Source organism: Thunnus albacares, chromosome 4, assembly GCF_914725855.1.
Source record: "Thunnus albacares chromosome 4, fThuAlb1.1, whole genome shotgun sequence".
NCBI lineage: Eukaryota > Metazoa > Chordata > Actinopteri > Scombriformes > Scombridae > Thunnus > Thunnus albacares.
This window is the reverse complement of record NC_058109.1, coordinates 20,119,575-20,137,499: the sequence shown is the minus strand read 5'-3', so window position 1 is coordinate 20,137,499 and position 17,925 is coordinate 20,119,575. Positions and strand designations below refer to the sequence as shown.

At 38.2% G+C, this 17,925-nt stretch overlaps 2 protein-coding genes across 2 annotated transcripts in view; both read right to left on the bottom strand.

Annotated features, from left to right (window-relative positions):
- cse1l (CSE1 chromosome segregation 1-like (yeast)) overlaps window positions 1–17,925 on the bottom strand; it is a 287,251-nt gene that overhangs the window by 186,883 nt on the left and 82,443 nt on the right. The window lies entirely within an intron of this gene.
- LOC122980176 (S-adenosylhomocysteine hydrolase-like protein 1) lies at window positions 1,006–17,094 on the bottom strand. The gene is made up of 18 exons (XM_044347943.1): window positions 16,985–17,094; window positions 16,571–16,870; window positions 11,088–11,199; window positions 10,665–10,808; window positions 9,695–9,795; window positions 9,170–9,272; window positions 8,186–8,280; window positions 7,835–7,941; window positions 7,612–7,728; window positions 6,670–6,733; window positions 6,389–6,477; window positions 6,004–6,074; window positions 5,752–5,846; window positions 5,474–5,572; window positions 5,250–5,318; window positions 4,779–4,857; window positions 4,303–4,423; window positions 1,006–3,908 (listed from the first exon to the last, which is right to left on the bottom strand). Exons 2-18 carry the CDS (start codon window positions 16,748–16,750, stop codon window positions 3,902–3,904), a joined length of 1,653 nt encoding a protein of 550 aa, XP_044203878.1. The 5' UTR covers window positions 16,751–16,870; window positions 16,985–17,094; the 3' UTR covers window positions 1,006–3,901.

Below are 17,925 nucleotides of genomic sequence, written 5' to 3'. Positions count from 1 at the left end.
AACAACGGTCAGGTGTCCATATGAACACTGACAGAGGTTTTCCTCGCTGTAATCATTCCTCCTGTTCATACTGGCTATTAAAAGATCCCCTTCAAATGTGTTTTCAATGTAAGTGATGGAAGACAAAATCCAGTGCTCACACAGTCATTTTGTGCAAAAAAGCATCTGAAGCTTATATGAGGCTTCAGCAGTCTGAGTTAGTCATATCAAATGGATATCTTCCACATTTACAGTCTTTTTCACATCAAATTCCCTCTTTGTGTTTCCTCGGACAGTGTTTCCCTGTTGAGCTGTGATGGAAATATAGTAACAAAAAGATTAACTTTGACATTAAAGATTTGACTAAATCTTCATATTAGCTTCAGATAAACTTTTCAATAAATCTTTGCACAGTAGGAGGACTGTGGATTTTGGCCCCCTTCACTTACATTGAAATTTGCATTATGAAGGGATCTTCTGATGGTCAGTATGAACAGGAGGAATGATTACAACAAGAAAACTCTCTTTGTTCATTTGGGCACCTGACTGTTGTTTTAAGAAAGACTTGAAAAATCAGCCGTTGTGAACCCGTCCTTTAAACCCCAATTCCTCCCCTTCTCTGCTCATTGTGTACATTATTCCTGCACTTTTACATGAACCTTAGTTTATTGTGTGATAATTAAGTAAACACAAATTAATTTAGGAATATGCACCATGTAAGCTCAATTATATAGTCGATTTTGACCCTCTTCAATACAGGGCATCAGTATCAGGTAATAAAACGGGACCTCATCGTGTACGTTTATGTTTATACTTTAATAGTGAATAATCCCAATATTCCCAAACAATGTTACAATTAGTCAAATATAGACAAATCAATTGTCAAATGTGAATCTTGGGGGTCCCTTGGGGGTCTGGGACTTTGAGGCAGTTGCCCATGTTCCCAGAATAGTAACTTATGACTGTATCTTGATCTATACTTGTGACACGGAAGCTATACACTTGATGAATGATGTATCAGAGCCATTTTCAAATTGAAAGAGCAGTTTATTAAAGGGAAGAGTGCACATAACTTTAACAGGGTGTATACTGCTGTAATTGTGTTCTTCAAACTAAACTACAGTTACAGTGTTGAAAATATAGGCCTACTTTATAGCTAAAACATAATTTACAGAACTTTGTCCCCACATGAAAAAAACTTCAAACCAGCAACAGTGTACAACTGTCAAATCACAGTGGTATAATATTTGAATTTGACAAGAGTCAAGCTGTTTGCTCCAGTAATAACACATTCATTTGTCTCTACGATAGAGTTAAAACAAGGGTAAAATGTTCGTTATTGTTAGTTAAAGCAAATGGAATCCATTATGAAAGGCATTTTCAGGTGCCATTATGAAAAGATCACTGTGAGTAATTTTGATGCATGATTACAAGAAAAGAAAAAAACTTGGACGAAAAAATACATTAGAATCAATGTAAAAAGTAAATAAGTACAACAGAATATAAAATGTTGCTTACTAATGTCTAAAACTGTTAGTCATATTACAGTAATGTATATTTGAATAATGCAAAACACTGATTTCACAACTCTCCACCATTGCAGAGGTCAAATACTTTGACAGAAGAAGAAAACTGAGTGCGTTGCTGCATAGCTATCACTGTATATTGCAGAATAACAACCATGTTGGGCATTACCACACTTTGAGAAAAAAAACCCAGTTGTACGTGTGAATATAAATTACTAAGTGAGTCACAAGGCACTGTCGACTGACCTGTAACCATGGTTACAGCGCTCATCTTGCTGCCAATGTCCTCACTCAAATACCCTTGGCTCTAATGCCCTTTAAAGCTGCAAGTGCAAAGATGAAAGCACATCATAGTCGCCCACTGAAGGCTACTATTCAATAAAACAGCACGAGTATGTGACAGAAGACCAACATGTTCAAACAAAACTGAAAATACTCCACAAAATTAAATACAGAAATCACCTGTAACTCTGGGGATGAAAGTTAAGTTTTGTGAAAGGTGATGTTGCTGGATACCATGTGAATACATGTGGAGCAACGTCTTAACATATCAAGGTGGTAGCGGGGACGGCGATACCGTCAACTGTGTGGAGTAAGGTCAGCCCGCAGACCACCAGGAGGGTAATACAGTATGTTAAAAATGTGTTGAGGAGCTTTGAATTCAGCAAGACACAACTTACTGCACACCATCTAGTTTGAATTTAAAAAAAAAAAAAAGTCTCACAATCACTCAACTAAGTCATTCAATATGGCCCTTAATTCAAAATAATATTGAGGTGACATAAAGAGAAGTAAATGTGGCGTAATAAATTTGTGCATTTAACAAGCCTCACAAAACAGTGATTAAGTAGCTACAATAAAGTTGTCAGGAAACACGATGATTAGAATAGCTAGAATAATGGTGCAAAAGCAGAAGGTAACACAACAGGTAACACGAACACAACTGTCCTGTCAAATGTGCTGACAACAGAACTTATCCATGTCTAGGTCTAGAGCATTTGGGGATATGAGTTTACATTTCTGTTATTAAGTTATTATTCTGTTATTAAAAAGATGAGTCCTGAGACCAATCTAACAATTAACTCTTTGAAAATACATTTATGAAATTGGCTCATTGGAGGCTGTTGCGTATACAGTATAAACATACTGTATGAAATATAGTAGCATGTGACTGGCGTATGCTATAAACAGAATATACATAGCTGCAGTGGTCAGTTTACTCTAGACAGATAAAACGGTAATCTCAGGAGAAAGACATGGACACTCTGGTCAGACTTTGCAGAGCTGAAAAATATATTTACAAATGATTTGAATGAGTTATTTGAATGCCCTGAGGTGCAGATACTATTCTTACCGGACATCGTAACCTCATAAATGGACACATTGTTTCAAGAAAATAAATGCCAAGCTCTCTTCTCATGTTAGCTATGATCAGAAAGCATTGAAGCTCCTTTTTTTGCCCTGATCAGCTGAAAGTTAGCAGAAATGTGAATGATACTACAGAGGTCAGGACATGTTGTCTGTATCTAGTGGATGGAATGTATTGAGTGAGTGCTGCCACATCGAAACAGAAAGAAAACCTTAAAGCTGCACCAAGTGATTTTTTGGCCACTGAGGGGCAGAAAAACAAACTCATAGAAACACAGCATTGATTTACAGTCAGCTTATCAAGATGTTATGGCTCTTTTGTAAGCAAACGATTGCCTACTTACACGTCCAGCAGACACACAGCAACATCTAATTAAGAGTCATATTTCTGGCCACCTGACAAATTTAAGTTCAATGTTCCCTGGACTTTTAGCTCTGGTTTGGTCCACCTACTCCAAGGAAAAACATGCAGCTTGACTTCTTCACCAACCAGTGGTTTACATCAGCTCCATGATGGTTTTATTCTAGGCTAGACGTGGCTGTCAATGGCTGTCAACAGTTGTATATAAACAATGAGCTAAAAGAGGCTAAAAAGCTCAGTGAGCTTCAGAGTTTTGAGGGTTCTGCATTACACGTGACCCTTTAACATTACACATAACGCTTGATACAATGTTTATATCAAAATATCTCTTAATGCAGGTTTAACTGATTTCACAACCATTAACTTTTGACAACTGTAACCTCTTCCCTCTCACAGTTATTTGGCACAATATTATGAAACATTACTCAGTATCTATCTGAACTCTAAAACAACCTAAGAGCCAGCAGGTGTGGAAATAGATGCACCAGAAAGTAAAAATCTCAGAAGACAGCAGATATAAGTGCATAAGTGTACAACCAAATATAAGCTGTGCATCCTGTGAAGAGTAGAAAATACAATATATACATAAACCTTTCTTTTGTCTCAGGGATAGGTAATGTCGAGTACTGTCCACATTTAGGTGTGCTGAGGTGTGGCTCCTTGCAGACTAATACCTGTGCACAGAGAAGCAGATTGAGTTGGGAAAGCCATAACAGAAAAATGTTAACAATAATAGCTATTTTTATCTTATAAGTGTGTTTTTCTGTGTGTGAGCTATTTATCAATTACAAAACATTGAAGAGTCAGTAGTTACAGCTACTTAAATATGTGGATTTAGTTGCTTTCCTCTACGTCAGATTGTTCAGATTTTATGTGTGTTGGTCTGATAAAATAAGCGCTATTAAGATAAGATATGATTGATGATGATTAATTATTAATATTATTCAACAAGAAAGCCATAAATTAATTTTGATTTTGATTTGATTGATAAGAAATTGCTAATGGTTGCATACTTTGCAGCACAATTCTACGTACAAAAGTTTGCATTCATGATTTCTAGACTTGTACCTGTAGTAGTTGGGTTTAAAAGGACCGTTCTTGTTTAGGCCCAGGTATTTTGCCTGCTCATCGCTGAGTTCTGTCAGGTGGGCATCAAAAGTAGCCAGATGCAGACTGGCAACATATTCATCTGAAATATAGATATATTTTAGTAAAAAAGAGACAAAACATAGAGAGGAGGTTCAATAGAGAAAGAAAATACTTGTGTCTGCTAGTTGAAGCTGTACTAAACAGTTGAAGTCTGACTTAGATCATCAGTTACAGAATTAGTAACACCAGAGGGCAGAAGTAAGTCCAGAGGAAGTTCAGAGGAAGAGATTTTCAAATTACATTGTACTTGTAATCTCAAAATGCACATGCAAGACAGACTGAGAAAGAAATCAGTTGATGCACTCCAGTGCTACAACCCTGCCATGAGAAAGCTGCTTGTAATCTATGAATACTTTAAATACAATGGGTCATGTAAAGTATTCATATATCCTCACCCATCTTCTTGGGAAGCAGGTAAACATCCTGCTTGTATCGTCCCTCAGGAGCATTGTACAGCTCTATAAGGGCCAGGGCCTAAAAAACATGGATCAATAATTCAGTTGTAAATTGCTGCACTTTATGATCGCATGAAGAACAATAAACGTACCTATGAACTGATTACAGAGCAATAACAACACATGTATGAAGAGAAGCAACATACAATTATTTCCTCCACTGGCAGGATCCTATTTTATATAACTGAAACAAGCTCAACTATCTTCTGTGTCTTTCCGGTGTTTTATTATTACTGATGACATTTCCAGGTCAGAGCATGCGCTTATCTGCCAGGATGGCCAAATAATTAGAGCAAATGGAAAAGTACATGGTGAACTCTGCTATCCGCAGTGGACTGCAGCACTTTCTACTGCGCATAATTAGCTGCTGCACAGCTTATTGCAGGCTGTTTGGTGGTATCAACATGGTACCTGAGTGGTGGCTGTAATGGACAGGACAAAGGTAGGAACAGTGGAGCAGCTGAGGTTCAGGAGACGTCCCTATGGAAGCAAACAACACTATCAAAACAAAGAAAGAAAGCACATATACTGTTCCAACATAATAAAACCTTTCATATCAACATAATAAGTTATGAGCTGAGATTATATGCATGTCATCTGTATTTATTACAAGGCGTACAGATGTAGCCAGTTACCTCAGCCAGAAGGATAACTCTCTTGCCATCAGGCCAAATGACGTGATCCACCTGAGAGCGCACTCTCTCCCAGGTCAGCTCAGGGGTCCGAAGACTTGCCTGGAAGAGATGAGAATTTCAGTCATCCACACTTTCTTTGTGATTGTTCAACGGATTGTGATTGACCTGCCGCTAAAGTCATCGCACAGTGATTAGAACTGAGGCATCTCAAATAAACTTTAACTCAGCCTGTAGGACAAATATAACTTTGAACTCTCTCATCATAAAAAGTAGTTTACCACATCAATCTCCGTATTAGAGTGACCCATGTTGCAGACAATAGAGCCATTTTTCATTCGGTCCAGCTGGTCTCTGCACACCACATTCTTGTTCCCTACAGAAAGACACAATCGTCCTCCATCAGCAAACATAATCTGCATCCGCACAAGATGTAATAAGCAAAAAGCCCCCAGGACAGCTATAAAATATTTAATCCCTTATCAGTGCATCCCTTTGAGTAGTTCCACTATCATGTCTTCATGTGGAGTTACCAGTGCATGTGATGATGACATCCACCTGGCGGATGACCTCATTTAGCTTCACCACCCTGAATCCGTCCATGCTGTTCACACAAAAGAGGAAGAAGCGGTTCAGCATTCAGCCTCGTCAGGACAATGACAAACAGGAAAGTATGTATCATTTATTGACAAGCAACTCAATTCAGCTGAAGGGCAGGGCTCCCTGTTGTGTTGCTGCAGAGTGGTTAAGTTCAAGCTATCTAATAATATTTTGTTGAATAAATAACAAAACAGGTTTTAAGGCAAGCTTGAGCAACTGTACAAATATGATATCTGTGATGCTTTTTTTTCCTGTTCATATAGTTGTAACATTTAACATATTCAGCATGGAGATCATCCCAGTTCTCGTTTTCCTCACCAGGCCTGCAGGGCACAAATGGGATCAATCTCTGTAACATAAACGATGGCTCCCAGAGCTTTCAGAGCTGCACAACAACCTTTTCCAACCTGCAGAGACAACATAATACACTGTATGACTAGCAGAGTTAAACATGCTGATTACCTTTACCTTACTAAAATATTCATGTTGTTATTATATAATCATTCAGCATTGCAATGTATCATCATTAATATTTTCACAGCTATATGCTTAAGAAAAATATTAAATGTCGGATGTTAATGTTAAATGAAGTATCTCACCTCACCGTACCCACATACAACCACCTGTTTGCCTCCAAACATGACATCTGTGGTTCGCTTCAAGCTAGAGAGGTTTGAGACATAAAATTAGCACATTTAGTGGAAGTGAAAAACTGTATCTGTGTGACTCCAAAATCTGACAAACAGTGAAATGTTTTGTTGGCGCAGCTTATCGGTTTCAATAAATATTCCAGTGCAATACCTAAAGTGTTGTGATTCATAATGGAACACCTGCTACAAGACAACCATGTACCTTTGCAGATAATTACTCAGTCGGAACAGCAATAAATTTAGGGTGGGAGGGGGTTGTAAAAGCATTGACCCGACACAGAGCTGTGCAGACATTGTTGCTGAGTACTAAGCTGTTCATATGCTGTCTTGGTGATAATTAACAGCAGGGTAATTCTTGTTCTCAGGCTGTGTAGCTGAATGTTGATCAGAGTCCAGACAGTTTGCATATACACAGTAGAAGAGTAATACAAGCTATTTTTAAAAGCTAATGAGGTTATATTTGGCTTTGGTCTTAATGCATCAGGTGCCTACTGCATGCTCACTAATCAATAATACTGCTGCAATTACATAATAGTAACTGCAGTCAAATGACTTGAATAACTGAATGTGCTGACAAGTTCATGTCTGACTGACAGAATTTGAGCAGCCAAGCCAAGCTCAGAGCTGAGCCAATGTTTTCCAGTTGGAGGGAGTAGGCAGGCATTACATGAATTTAACTCTGATCTCAACAGTTTTAGAGTGTATTAAACTCAAACAGATTTATGACACGATACGAGCAAGGGCCTTTGTTAGATCTTGTTCTGTATTTCTTCATAGGTTAACACTTTAGAGCTGTCCAATAAACAATCTGTACGAGTGTTTTAACATGAGTTGGACTTGTAGTTGTTCAGCCTTCCAATTATCAAATACCTCAAACTCAAACTTACTCACCCGTCCAAGATCGACTCTCTGCAGCAGTACAGGTTGTCAAACTTCTGCTTTGTCACAGAGTCATTTACATTCATAGCTGGCACACATAGTTTTCCAGCTTTAGAAAGCTGATACAACCTAGAGAGAGAAGGAAGAAACTTTTCACTTCCTGTCAAGGTGTCTTGCTGTGGGTGCACGACTACATAATTTACAGGAAGTGCACATCTATGAAACAGTAAACCACCTGTGAACCCCGGTGACACTCTCCTCTACAATGCCCCTGATCTTCTTGAATACATTAGGGTATTTCTTGTACATCCAGTGTGTCAAGTCTCCTCCATCATCGAGGATCTAACATGTAAAAGTAAAGAAAATATTGTGATATTTGTTAATGAACATGAGTGTAAAAGAAATGTATTACATGACAAATATTTATGTGTAAATTTAATTGAAATAAGTTGAATACTGCTTTTCTGGTGTTTTCAGGAGTGCTTTATCTATATCATCCACATATCACAGTCTATGGCTACAGAAACAAGGGACTCCAGAGTGAACTACCCCTCACTAAGGTAGAAAGATCAACTTTTTAACATACCATGTTAGGCTGCCAACCCTCAGTGTTGACACAGCGGTCAATACACCACCAGAAATCATCCTCAGATTCCCCCTTCCAGGCAAACACGGCCACACCTGAAATATAACACATGGGTAATATTTTCAGGAATGTCATCTTGTTCAATCAGTCTACATAGATAAACATGACCTCTAATCTCCAAAAACAGAGACTGGAGAGACAATATCAGAGTCTATATGATGCCATTAAAGAAACGCTTTCTAAGACAGTGAATGAGGGTAAATTTATTTGCACTGGGACAATAAATTGTTCTGACTAAGAATTCTAAGCACTGTATTAATATCGTGTCTGTTTAAGTGACATTTGCACTTTCCATGTGACCTCTAGTTTAATGAAAATGTTTTCTTAAAGCAGCTCAACATAATAGTAGACTATGCACTACAGCAGTAACTCACTGAACAGCAGACAAACCCCCCCCAACCTCCCAGTGATGTATTATCTCCACTCTGTGACTCCTAAATCTGTATTTACCCCATCAGCTTGTCAGATCATGAAAGGCCTACTGTAGAAATATAGTACATACTTAAACCATAACATAGCAACCACAGATAAATGTCTCAAGTAGTGCTGTTTCTTCACTAAAAAGGTCAAATCTTAGATGTTCCCGTTAACACTGCAGGGCTGATTTAGTGTTTTTTCAAGATTTCTCATCAGTATCCCTGGTTCTAAAACACACATGATAAAAAATTCAGATGAAAAAGCACATCTCTGCTCATAAGAAAACACCTTATGCTAATCATACAGTCTGACACAAACATATCATCAGGTCCAAGGAATATTTATGATTTTTACATCTCAGTGTTAATAAGGCGGCAAAAACAATGTAACGAACCTGTCTTCAATCTCACAACAATTCCTTGTATTTAATCAACAGCCTTTATGGAATCGCAGGTAAAGTGAGTCACAGTGTTTGATCTCCAAACCTTAACGTTCTCTGCTGCTTACCTAACTCTGACAGGGCAGCAGCCACCTCGTTCTGTGTAGAGTATATGTTACATGCAGTCCAGCGGCACTGAGCCCCGAGAGCCACCAGAGTCTCAATCAGCACCTGAAAACACAGATGAAAGCAAGAGGCAAACAAGAAAATGGTCAAATAAGACAAAGCTATTCACAGGTAAAAAGTAGACTGCACATCAATCATTTTATGTCTATTTTATGATTCAATAAAACAGAAGGTTCAATGAACCAGGTCTGTTTTATACCCGTCACACTATTATTTGAGTCAGTGCTACGAGCTGTTTAAGGACACAGCTTATTGTGTATTTTATGAAACAACTCAAACAAACAAACAACTCTAGAGTACTTAAATTATTTCAGATTTGGTTTAAAGTTACAAGAAAGCTCAATTGTCTTGAGTGTATGTAGTGCAGAAACTGTGATTAAAATAGACCTAAAATCAAATCCTGATTAATAGGCACTATCACACTGCAGCCTTGGGCGTTGATGCACAATGTCAGAGAGTTATCTTACTGCAGTCTGTGCAGTGATGTGAGTGCAGCCCACAATTTTGGCACCTGCCAATGGTTTCTCACTCTGTGCTCTCTTCCTGAGTGAGATCAGCGCTGACATATCTGAAAACAACAGAACATTAAAAGGTGAGTGGGAAGGAGAGCAATGCAGGTGATGCAAAAAATAAAAGAAGATGACCAATTCTTTACATACCCAGTCCCCCTTTTCTAAAATATAGCTGGATAAAACCACTCTTTGTGAAAACACTAATGTATTTTGCTTTTCTTTAGAACAGCTTTGTTTTAAAAAAAAAGTCTTCTAAATAGTGTGGTAGTATGGTGTCATTTGTGCTCTGGTTTTGTGCTTTAACTAGGTCAAAGGATATCTGTCAGATCAGCAAAATCTGGAGGGATACTGGCAAGAAAGGCAGTAAGCAATTCACAAACAACACTGTAGTCATCATCAAAGTCATCATCATCATCATCTCCCTCTCTCCCTTACTGTCTGATTTCCCCTCCTTCTCCGATTTATCTATAAATCTAGTGTACGTTATGTGCAGTTGAGTCTTCTTGCTGACTGACCCAAAGCATCAGGGGAAACATGTTAAATTCATCTATAGATGCCTGTAGATTGGCTGAGAAGTGCTACTTCACGAATGCGGTTGTCAAAAAACAAGTGCTCTTTGGATCCAAGGACATATCATGACACCCCGCCAAAAAAATCTGTGAGCTGTCACTTGTTTTTAAATGCTCTGAAGAAGACTGTGAGTTGAAACATGTAGGCGCTAAGCCCATTTATTGAAAGCTTTTTAATTTTTGCAAAGCAGTGTGCCTTAGAATTTGTTGGTCATGACTCATTGATCACAAAGCAGTCAGTACAAGTCTGTGTTAAATAAATATTTGGTTCAAATGTAACAAAGCCTGATGACGGCCGTGTAATTAATTAGACACCATTCAAGTAAAATGAGGTGACTGACCCCTCTGAGTCTTACCTTGTTCTGCTATCTCAATCTCACGTCTCCCAAACTCAGCTTGCTTGATGTTCTTGACACAGAAGTCACTGCTGCCCTTGGAGTTGACCTGTGTTTTGTCCCGTGGTGATGTCTCATCATCAGAGCTATCCGTGTAGGATGCAGCTGTAAAGAAAACACAGGTTTTGAAAGAACTCATCCAATTAAAGATGCAAGTCGTAGGGATTAAACAGAAAATGAAAGCCTGAATGAGCGTTTGGACAAATGTTCATCAGTGTTCATTCTGTTCAAGACTTGTAAATCTTTTTTAGGGGACTAAATTGGGATGAGGACTAGATGAGAGATTGGCAAATACAAATTAAAATATATTTCTTGTACAACTAGAAGAAATTTCTATAGACGCTGGTGCACATATTTATCTGGCTGTTAGTCACTCCTTCTCACCGGAGCTGTAGCTGTCTGTGGACGACTGAGAGATGGAGCGGGACAGGGAGCGACGGCCTGCCTTGGTGGGGAACCTGCTGAACTCCTGCTTGTCCTCCACAAACTGGATTTGCTGAAACAAAAACAAAAGTCATATTACACACTGTAAGTTCTGGGGTCTATTCCAGAAAGCAAGTTCAACAAACTCCAGTCCAACCCTGAACTCTGAGCTGATGAACCCGAGATGGGAAACTCAGAGTTTTCAGTTCCCAAACAGCTGATCAGAGTCAGTTCAATCAACTCAGAGTATGTTCACTCTGAGTTAAGCGCATAGTTGATGAATGAAAAAAGTCATCATCAATGGAGCTCTGATACTAAGAGTCACCATGGCAACAGGTAAATAAAAGAGATATTAGAGATATTCATGCATGTGTATGTGGACAGTGCACATTTATCTTTGCAAAAAAAAAGAGCCTGAGTCAGAGCAGGAAAAGTGTCAATAAGTTCAGACAAAGTTTTATTCAGTGTTGTACATTAATTCATCATTTACCAGACTTACATTTCCTTAATGATGATAAAGTGGAATCTGACTGTGTATCAGGATGTAGCTACATTACATTATAAATATATGTGTTCCGCTTTAATTTAATGGGGGACAAAACACAGGAGGAAGCAACTGAAGATGAAAAATATAGTTAAAGATTTAAAAAATATAGATCATAGAAATAGAAACATGACTGTGAGCTCACAGCCTGATCCAGTAATAATGTGTTTGGTGATTTGCTCTTGAAAAGGACGTTGAAGTTAAAATAGTAGATTTTAAATGAAACAGCATGTGGTGATGCTGCTCGATCCTGCTCACTCAGAAATATTAACATATAATCTCCAACATTATAGGAATGATGTAACCTCAGTGCGACCAATCACATCATGAGTGACAGAGATAATTATTCACTGATCCTTCATGTCTGAAGCTTCATACCGATTTTTCAGATTTGAACTGAGATTACACATTATATGCAATAAACATTTCAGTGTAGGAGCTGCTCTAAAAAACTGACAGCTGTGTTGTGTGTGCAGAGAGTCACAGTGTTATAACAGAAGGACATTTATTCTGAGAGTGAATTCACGCTGTGTAATATTTAAATGTCAGGGCAAAACCTGCTGTTCAAAGAAATGACTGATGCACATAAAAGCGGTAACTTTATAAAGTCATTGATTAACTAAATTAATATCCAACCAGGATTTTGATTCTGACAGACAGTAAACCACCGCTAATTAATGTGCTTCAATATAAGCTTTGATACAGACTGAATGAATGAGGAAATGAGCCTCTGTCTGGCTCTGAAAGAGGGAGGAGACGGAGAGAAACTCAGGGTTGGCTGGCTGAAGAAAAGGTTCACAGAGTCGGTTACCATGGTAACTGACCCTGAGTTTAAGTTAGCTCTCTTTCTGGAACTGAAAACCCAGAGTTCCCCTCATGTCAGGGTTAACAAACTCAGAGTTTTCACTAAACCTGCTTTCTGGAAACACCCAGTGCTTCTATAGAAGGTTTGAACTGAAGCGATTTCAAACGCATAACAACTTCAGCCATAAAATGTAAAGCTACACTATAAGCAATTACACTACTATGTGTACTGAGTAGAGCACACTTCAAGCCCTTTGGCAAAAATGGGAGTTGGACCATTTTTATTTTTGTCTTGCTGAGATCTTGTTTATATAGATTTAGCTTTGACAGGATTTGAATGGAGTGGAATGAAGAAAAATGAAGTTCATACTAAAAACAAAATGATAATCCTACTCAAACTAGTAAACTCATTTTGTTGTGCTGCTGAAAATAGACGTCTGACTGCAGCACAACCGATATTGCGCCATCAAGATGGATGTTCTAAAGTTAAGCTGTCTAAAAAAAATTCTGGTTTTCCATCCATGTGACTCATGGTTGCAACATGATTGTGAACATCCCCAAACTTCACCGTAGCCTTGTTGCTATCGAAAACCCTCCACACAGACACAGTCACAAAATTTGAGCCTCTGATGGACAATCAAGGCAGAAAAGTGAGTCCAGAATAACTTATTAAATACACACAAAGCTCTCCAGCTTAAAATCAGTATTTTCAATAAGTTTCTAAAGTTGTGTCTAACAAATTTTATTTAATTGAGAACTAAAAATAATAATAACCCATGAAATGTGAAATGTAACTATTAACTTACACAACTATTAGACTGACTTTCTCTCTGTGAGTGCTACCATTGCTTTGCTATGTTGCCTCTGGTCAAATATCCACTGCTGCCAGTTTTGAGCAATAATTTCACTTTACTGCAGTTTTATCTCTGATGTCATTTTTCTGCATATCAATGAGTGATGCATCCATATTTAGATATACATGAATATGGTGCGTGTCCACACATATGTGCATGTGTGTCTGTAAGACGAAGGAGTTGGTTTTTTGTTGTGTGAGCTTCGCTTTATGCCTGGTCAGCTAACTTTTTACACAACCAGTAAAACCAGAATTTTTTTTGTTGACATGGATTTTGCATGCATCAAAGCGACCTGAGATAGTGGGAAAAATCGTCTTGGAGCTGTAACACTATGTTCTCTTGTGCCAACTATTGAGTGCAGGTATGAAGAAGTGAACGGAAAGATCTGAAAACCTCAGCAGTTTCTGTAATGTTTCGTTTTCTTTACCTGCCAAGCAAGTTAGGAACAAAGTTGCTTTTGTCTCAGCCAAAAAAATAAGTGTGTAAGATTTAAACTCAAATCAGATCATGAGGAGATTGGATTACAGTTTAATAAATCAGCTTACAGACTATCATCCGAGCGTGATTGAGATGCCATTCCCGTCACCCCGCCTCATACACTTCATGTTTGAATGAGAGTCAGGCTCTTCACTCTGATCCGGTCGGTCTCTGGTTTCTAGGTTTAAGCCTGGTACTGAAAACCCTCCACATGCCAGTGAAAATAACATAGCAACAAAGAACAATGTGAAGCTGTTTTCTTGAGATTAAGGTGACAAGACACCACATATTTTACCCTGGATTAGATGGTGGGGGTTGCAGGGTCCCAAAGACTGACTGATACTGAAGTTTTATTTCCTTCGCATCTGATCATTAAAGAGTTGTGTGAAAGATTGTTTTTATTCACTGAATTACAAAATACTTTGAATTTAACAGAATCTTATAGACACCAGGACTAGTTAATGACACATTATGAGCTGATGTGGTGTGTTTTAGCAATTGTTTTACACACTTTTACTATCTGTTTTTGCCATTTGGGGACAAAAAAGTTAAAGTTGAAGTTAACTAAAGTCTAAATGATGCCACGTTTAGCTCATTTGCCCCCAGACTCGTATTGGAATCTGTGAGAATGTGCAACTATTGTTTAAATGAAACCACAAAGACATTTTTTCTAATGTGCTTTTTCCTAAAACTATTTCACTTCATCTTTCCTTGCCTACAGTATTTGTTATTTAATCAATGTATTTTTTTTTAAATGCCCTTCAGTGAGATTACTGTGACTAATTTGATGAAAGAGACATGACTGACCTTAATCACACTAGAAACCATATTTATCCATGATTTCCAACCTAATTCCCATGTATAATCATTTGTAGGCTTGCACCTAAACATAACCATCCATACCTAAACATTAACTACAGGATATAAACTTTAAACTAAACAACTACAATGTAATACCTAAACATAAGATAATCATTTCAAAATGTATGTCTTCTACTGGGCTTTGACCCTGGATCACTGAAAGCATAAACCACTAACATGCACCCAGCAAAAAGTCCTCTTTCTAGTCACAAAATACTCATTAGGGATAAAAGTCGCTGTCACCCATTTTCCATAATCCATTACTTCCATGCAGTATCTCACATAATGTAACCAGAAATGAAATTATATTTACATTAGCTGTCTGTAGTTCGCTGTGGAGAAGCTAAATATTAGTATTTTCATCACATCCAAGATTAAAGCTTTGCTTTGCTGGGTTCTAGTTTTATGAAAGAGCTATTGAATATTCTCATCTGTCTAGATCTGTCCATCATACATAATAACATTTGAATTATGTAAACAGTATTATCATGACCTGATTTCTGCTTTATTATTTGGAACAGGAAGATATCTGTTGATAATATATGCATCCCGGGTGTTAAGGGATGAAAAGCACTCTTCTACCTGATGTGCATGACTGATTTCATTCCAACTTTATACTCCTCTACCAAACAAAAGAAAATCATACTGTCATACCGTACATACTTTTCTATGTGGCATCCATTTAATGCAAGCTAATGACTGCTGTAATATAAACATCCTCTCAAAAAGAGAATGAGGATGAGAATGGGGATGTGAAACTGGTTAACTATAATAAAGCTTGAGCTGAGAGTTTTCAGATTCCTGGTCACAACTGAGCTACATGTTTGCTCAATGTAAAAAGACAATAGAGTGTGTATTTGCCTGAAACTGGTATTCATTTGTCCACTCCGACTGCAATGAGGTGTGCAAATACTTTCCATTCTTGAGCCCTGAGGATTCAAGATGCACTTCTTCCTTGTTCCTTGATGCTCTAATGTTTTTTAAGTGTTAGGTGGAACAAACCAGCCTATTGTGCACTTGGCTTGGATATCATAAGCAACTCCTGCCATTTCTGTGACAGACATTGTCAAATCCAAAAAGAGCAATTGAATAGAAGAGGGAAAATAACCTGTGGTAATGTGTTTCTTACGTGGCATTTCATTAATGCTCTCAAATTACTGTCTAATACTTCTAAGCATAAGACAATCTGCAAAACCTGCTTATTACTACTTCAAAATTTGGTTTGAGTGGGGTGATTTAAACCATTTTTAAAATACACACATTGCATGATTTGTAGCATACACATAAAATGTACACTTCTTTCCTCAATTTCAATCTTCCTGCTTCCCCATTGACTTGACTCCTCAGTTTCTTGAGACATAAACCAGGCTTTATTTTCTGTTTCACCTTTGGTGTTAATATGGAGTTAGTGGAGACAAAACCAGAGCTAACAGGAGGGTTAATATTGAGTTTACATTCGTCAGGAGACCAGAAACATGACTGGATGCGATGTGTACACAACTGTCTATTAATACAGTTTAATATGCCAATGCTGCGCTTTGGCCAAAAAAAAAACAATGAATGTTGTTTGAATCAAGATATAAAATTTCTTCAGCTTAAAAAATGATTAAAACAAACATTTACCAATTAACTGGGAGACAGACAGAAGTTCAGGTTTACCTAATTTATAAGGAAAGCTCATATATAGGTTAGGTGTTCTAGTTTATCATGTTATAACTGAGCCCATCACTACCTGCCAGAGAGAGACAAACTGCAGCCACAAATGAAGTTACAAGCTACAATATGTTGATAAAACTACACTGTCAGACATTAGCGTTATAACCTACAACCTCACAGTTTGTTTGTTTTTTACATCTGAATGTCCGCCGTGGAGCTGTTATACAGAGACTTGGCTGAAGTCTTACCTTTTTCACCGGCTTGTGAGTGGGCACAGCGCTGAAGGCGGACGACAGCTCTCCCATGGTCATCTCGCTGTTCTTGCTTACGGTCATGGCTGAATATTTTTCCGCTACGTTTTCGCTCTCTTTCACCTCTTTGCTCGCCTGTTTCACCTCTAACTTCGCCTCCCCGGCCGGTTCTGACATCTCGACGGTGGCTGTCAAACGTCAAACGTTACCTGGTCAGAAATACAACCGTTGAGTCCTGCTCTGGTAGTAACGTCACGTCACAGGCTAACGAGATCCTCGCGCTGCTAGCTGGCTACTCTGCAACAAGAGACACGGAAGAGAGACTTTCAAATGGCGTACATGTAAAACCGGAAATTAAACGCAACAATAGAGTAACTTAGTATGTGTACTCGACTTTAAGTTGGTGCTGACAATTATCTGTGTGCACTCAGTTGAGGTGGGTTATGTCCTGCAGCGTTGTTTCCGCCGCTGGTTCAGCTGTCACCTGGCTGAGTAGCTTTGTGGGCGGTGACCATGGTGACGGAAGCTGAGGGGGCGTGGATTTATTATGATGCGTTCAATACAAATGGGACAACAAGAATAAAAACAGTGTCAACCAACATGATAGATTTGTAGATTTGATTTATTGATTGGGACAGTGTGCATTAAAGATGTACTGCATCGGAGTTAGCCCGAAGCTAATCCGTAGTCCGTATCCGTAGTCCTCAGCAATCAAAACATACAACAGCACAACAACAAACAGTACAAAGCAAAAAAAACAACAACAAGAAAAACACAGAACACAGAAGACACCATACGAAATACAAAATACAAAGCTACACACAACAGCATGTCACATACACCCACAATGTCAATTATAAATTAATAATGTAAACCTGTCATATTAAAAGCAAGACTACCTGCGCTAAAGGGAAGACCATAGATAAAGTTTAGACTCAGTGGTCACACAGCTGATTGGTCTTTAGTAGATTTTTTAATTTGGCCTTGAATGTATTGATTGAACTACAGTTCTTCATATCATCAGGTAGGGCGTTCAACTGAGTTGTGGCTTTTACAGAGATAGCTGACTGCCCAAATGCAGTGCGACGAAATGGTATGGTACAATCTTGTATAGAGGATCTAATAGAACTTACCGAGTGAGTGTACACAAAGTCACATAGTGGAGGAGGGGCCAAACCATTTAAAATTTTAAATGGCTAAGCACAAATTTGAGAATAAAGTAAATTGTATTTCTCCAGTACCCTACAGTGATGGAAATGCAAAGTTTTTAGAGTTTGTTTGTATAAGGACTTAAGAGGTTTTATGAGACATATGGGACACATATGGGAAAGAATCATAGCATAGCATGCATA

What these genes read in the sequence shown, in the direction of transcription:
- LOC122980176 (XM_044347943.1), bottom strand. Translation starts at nt 16,750, where the DNA reads ATGTCAGAACCGGCCGGGGAGGCGAAGTTAGAGGTGAAACAGGCGAGC. An exon ending in CACAGACAGCTACAGCTCCG is followed by an intron (nt 10,809 to 11,087) that starts GTGAGAAGGAGT and finishes TTTTCTTTACAG; the next exon opens with CTGCATCCTACACGGATAGC. An exon ending in CCTGCTTCCCAAGAAGATGG is followed by an intron (nt 4,424 to 4,778) that starts GTGAGGATATAT and finishes TCTATATTTCAG; the next exon opens with ATGAATATGTTGCCAGTCTG.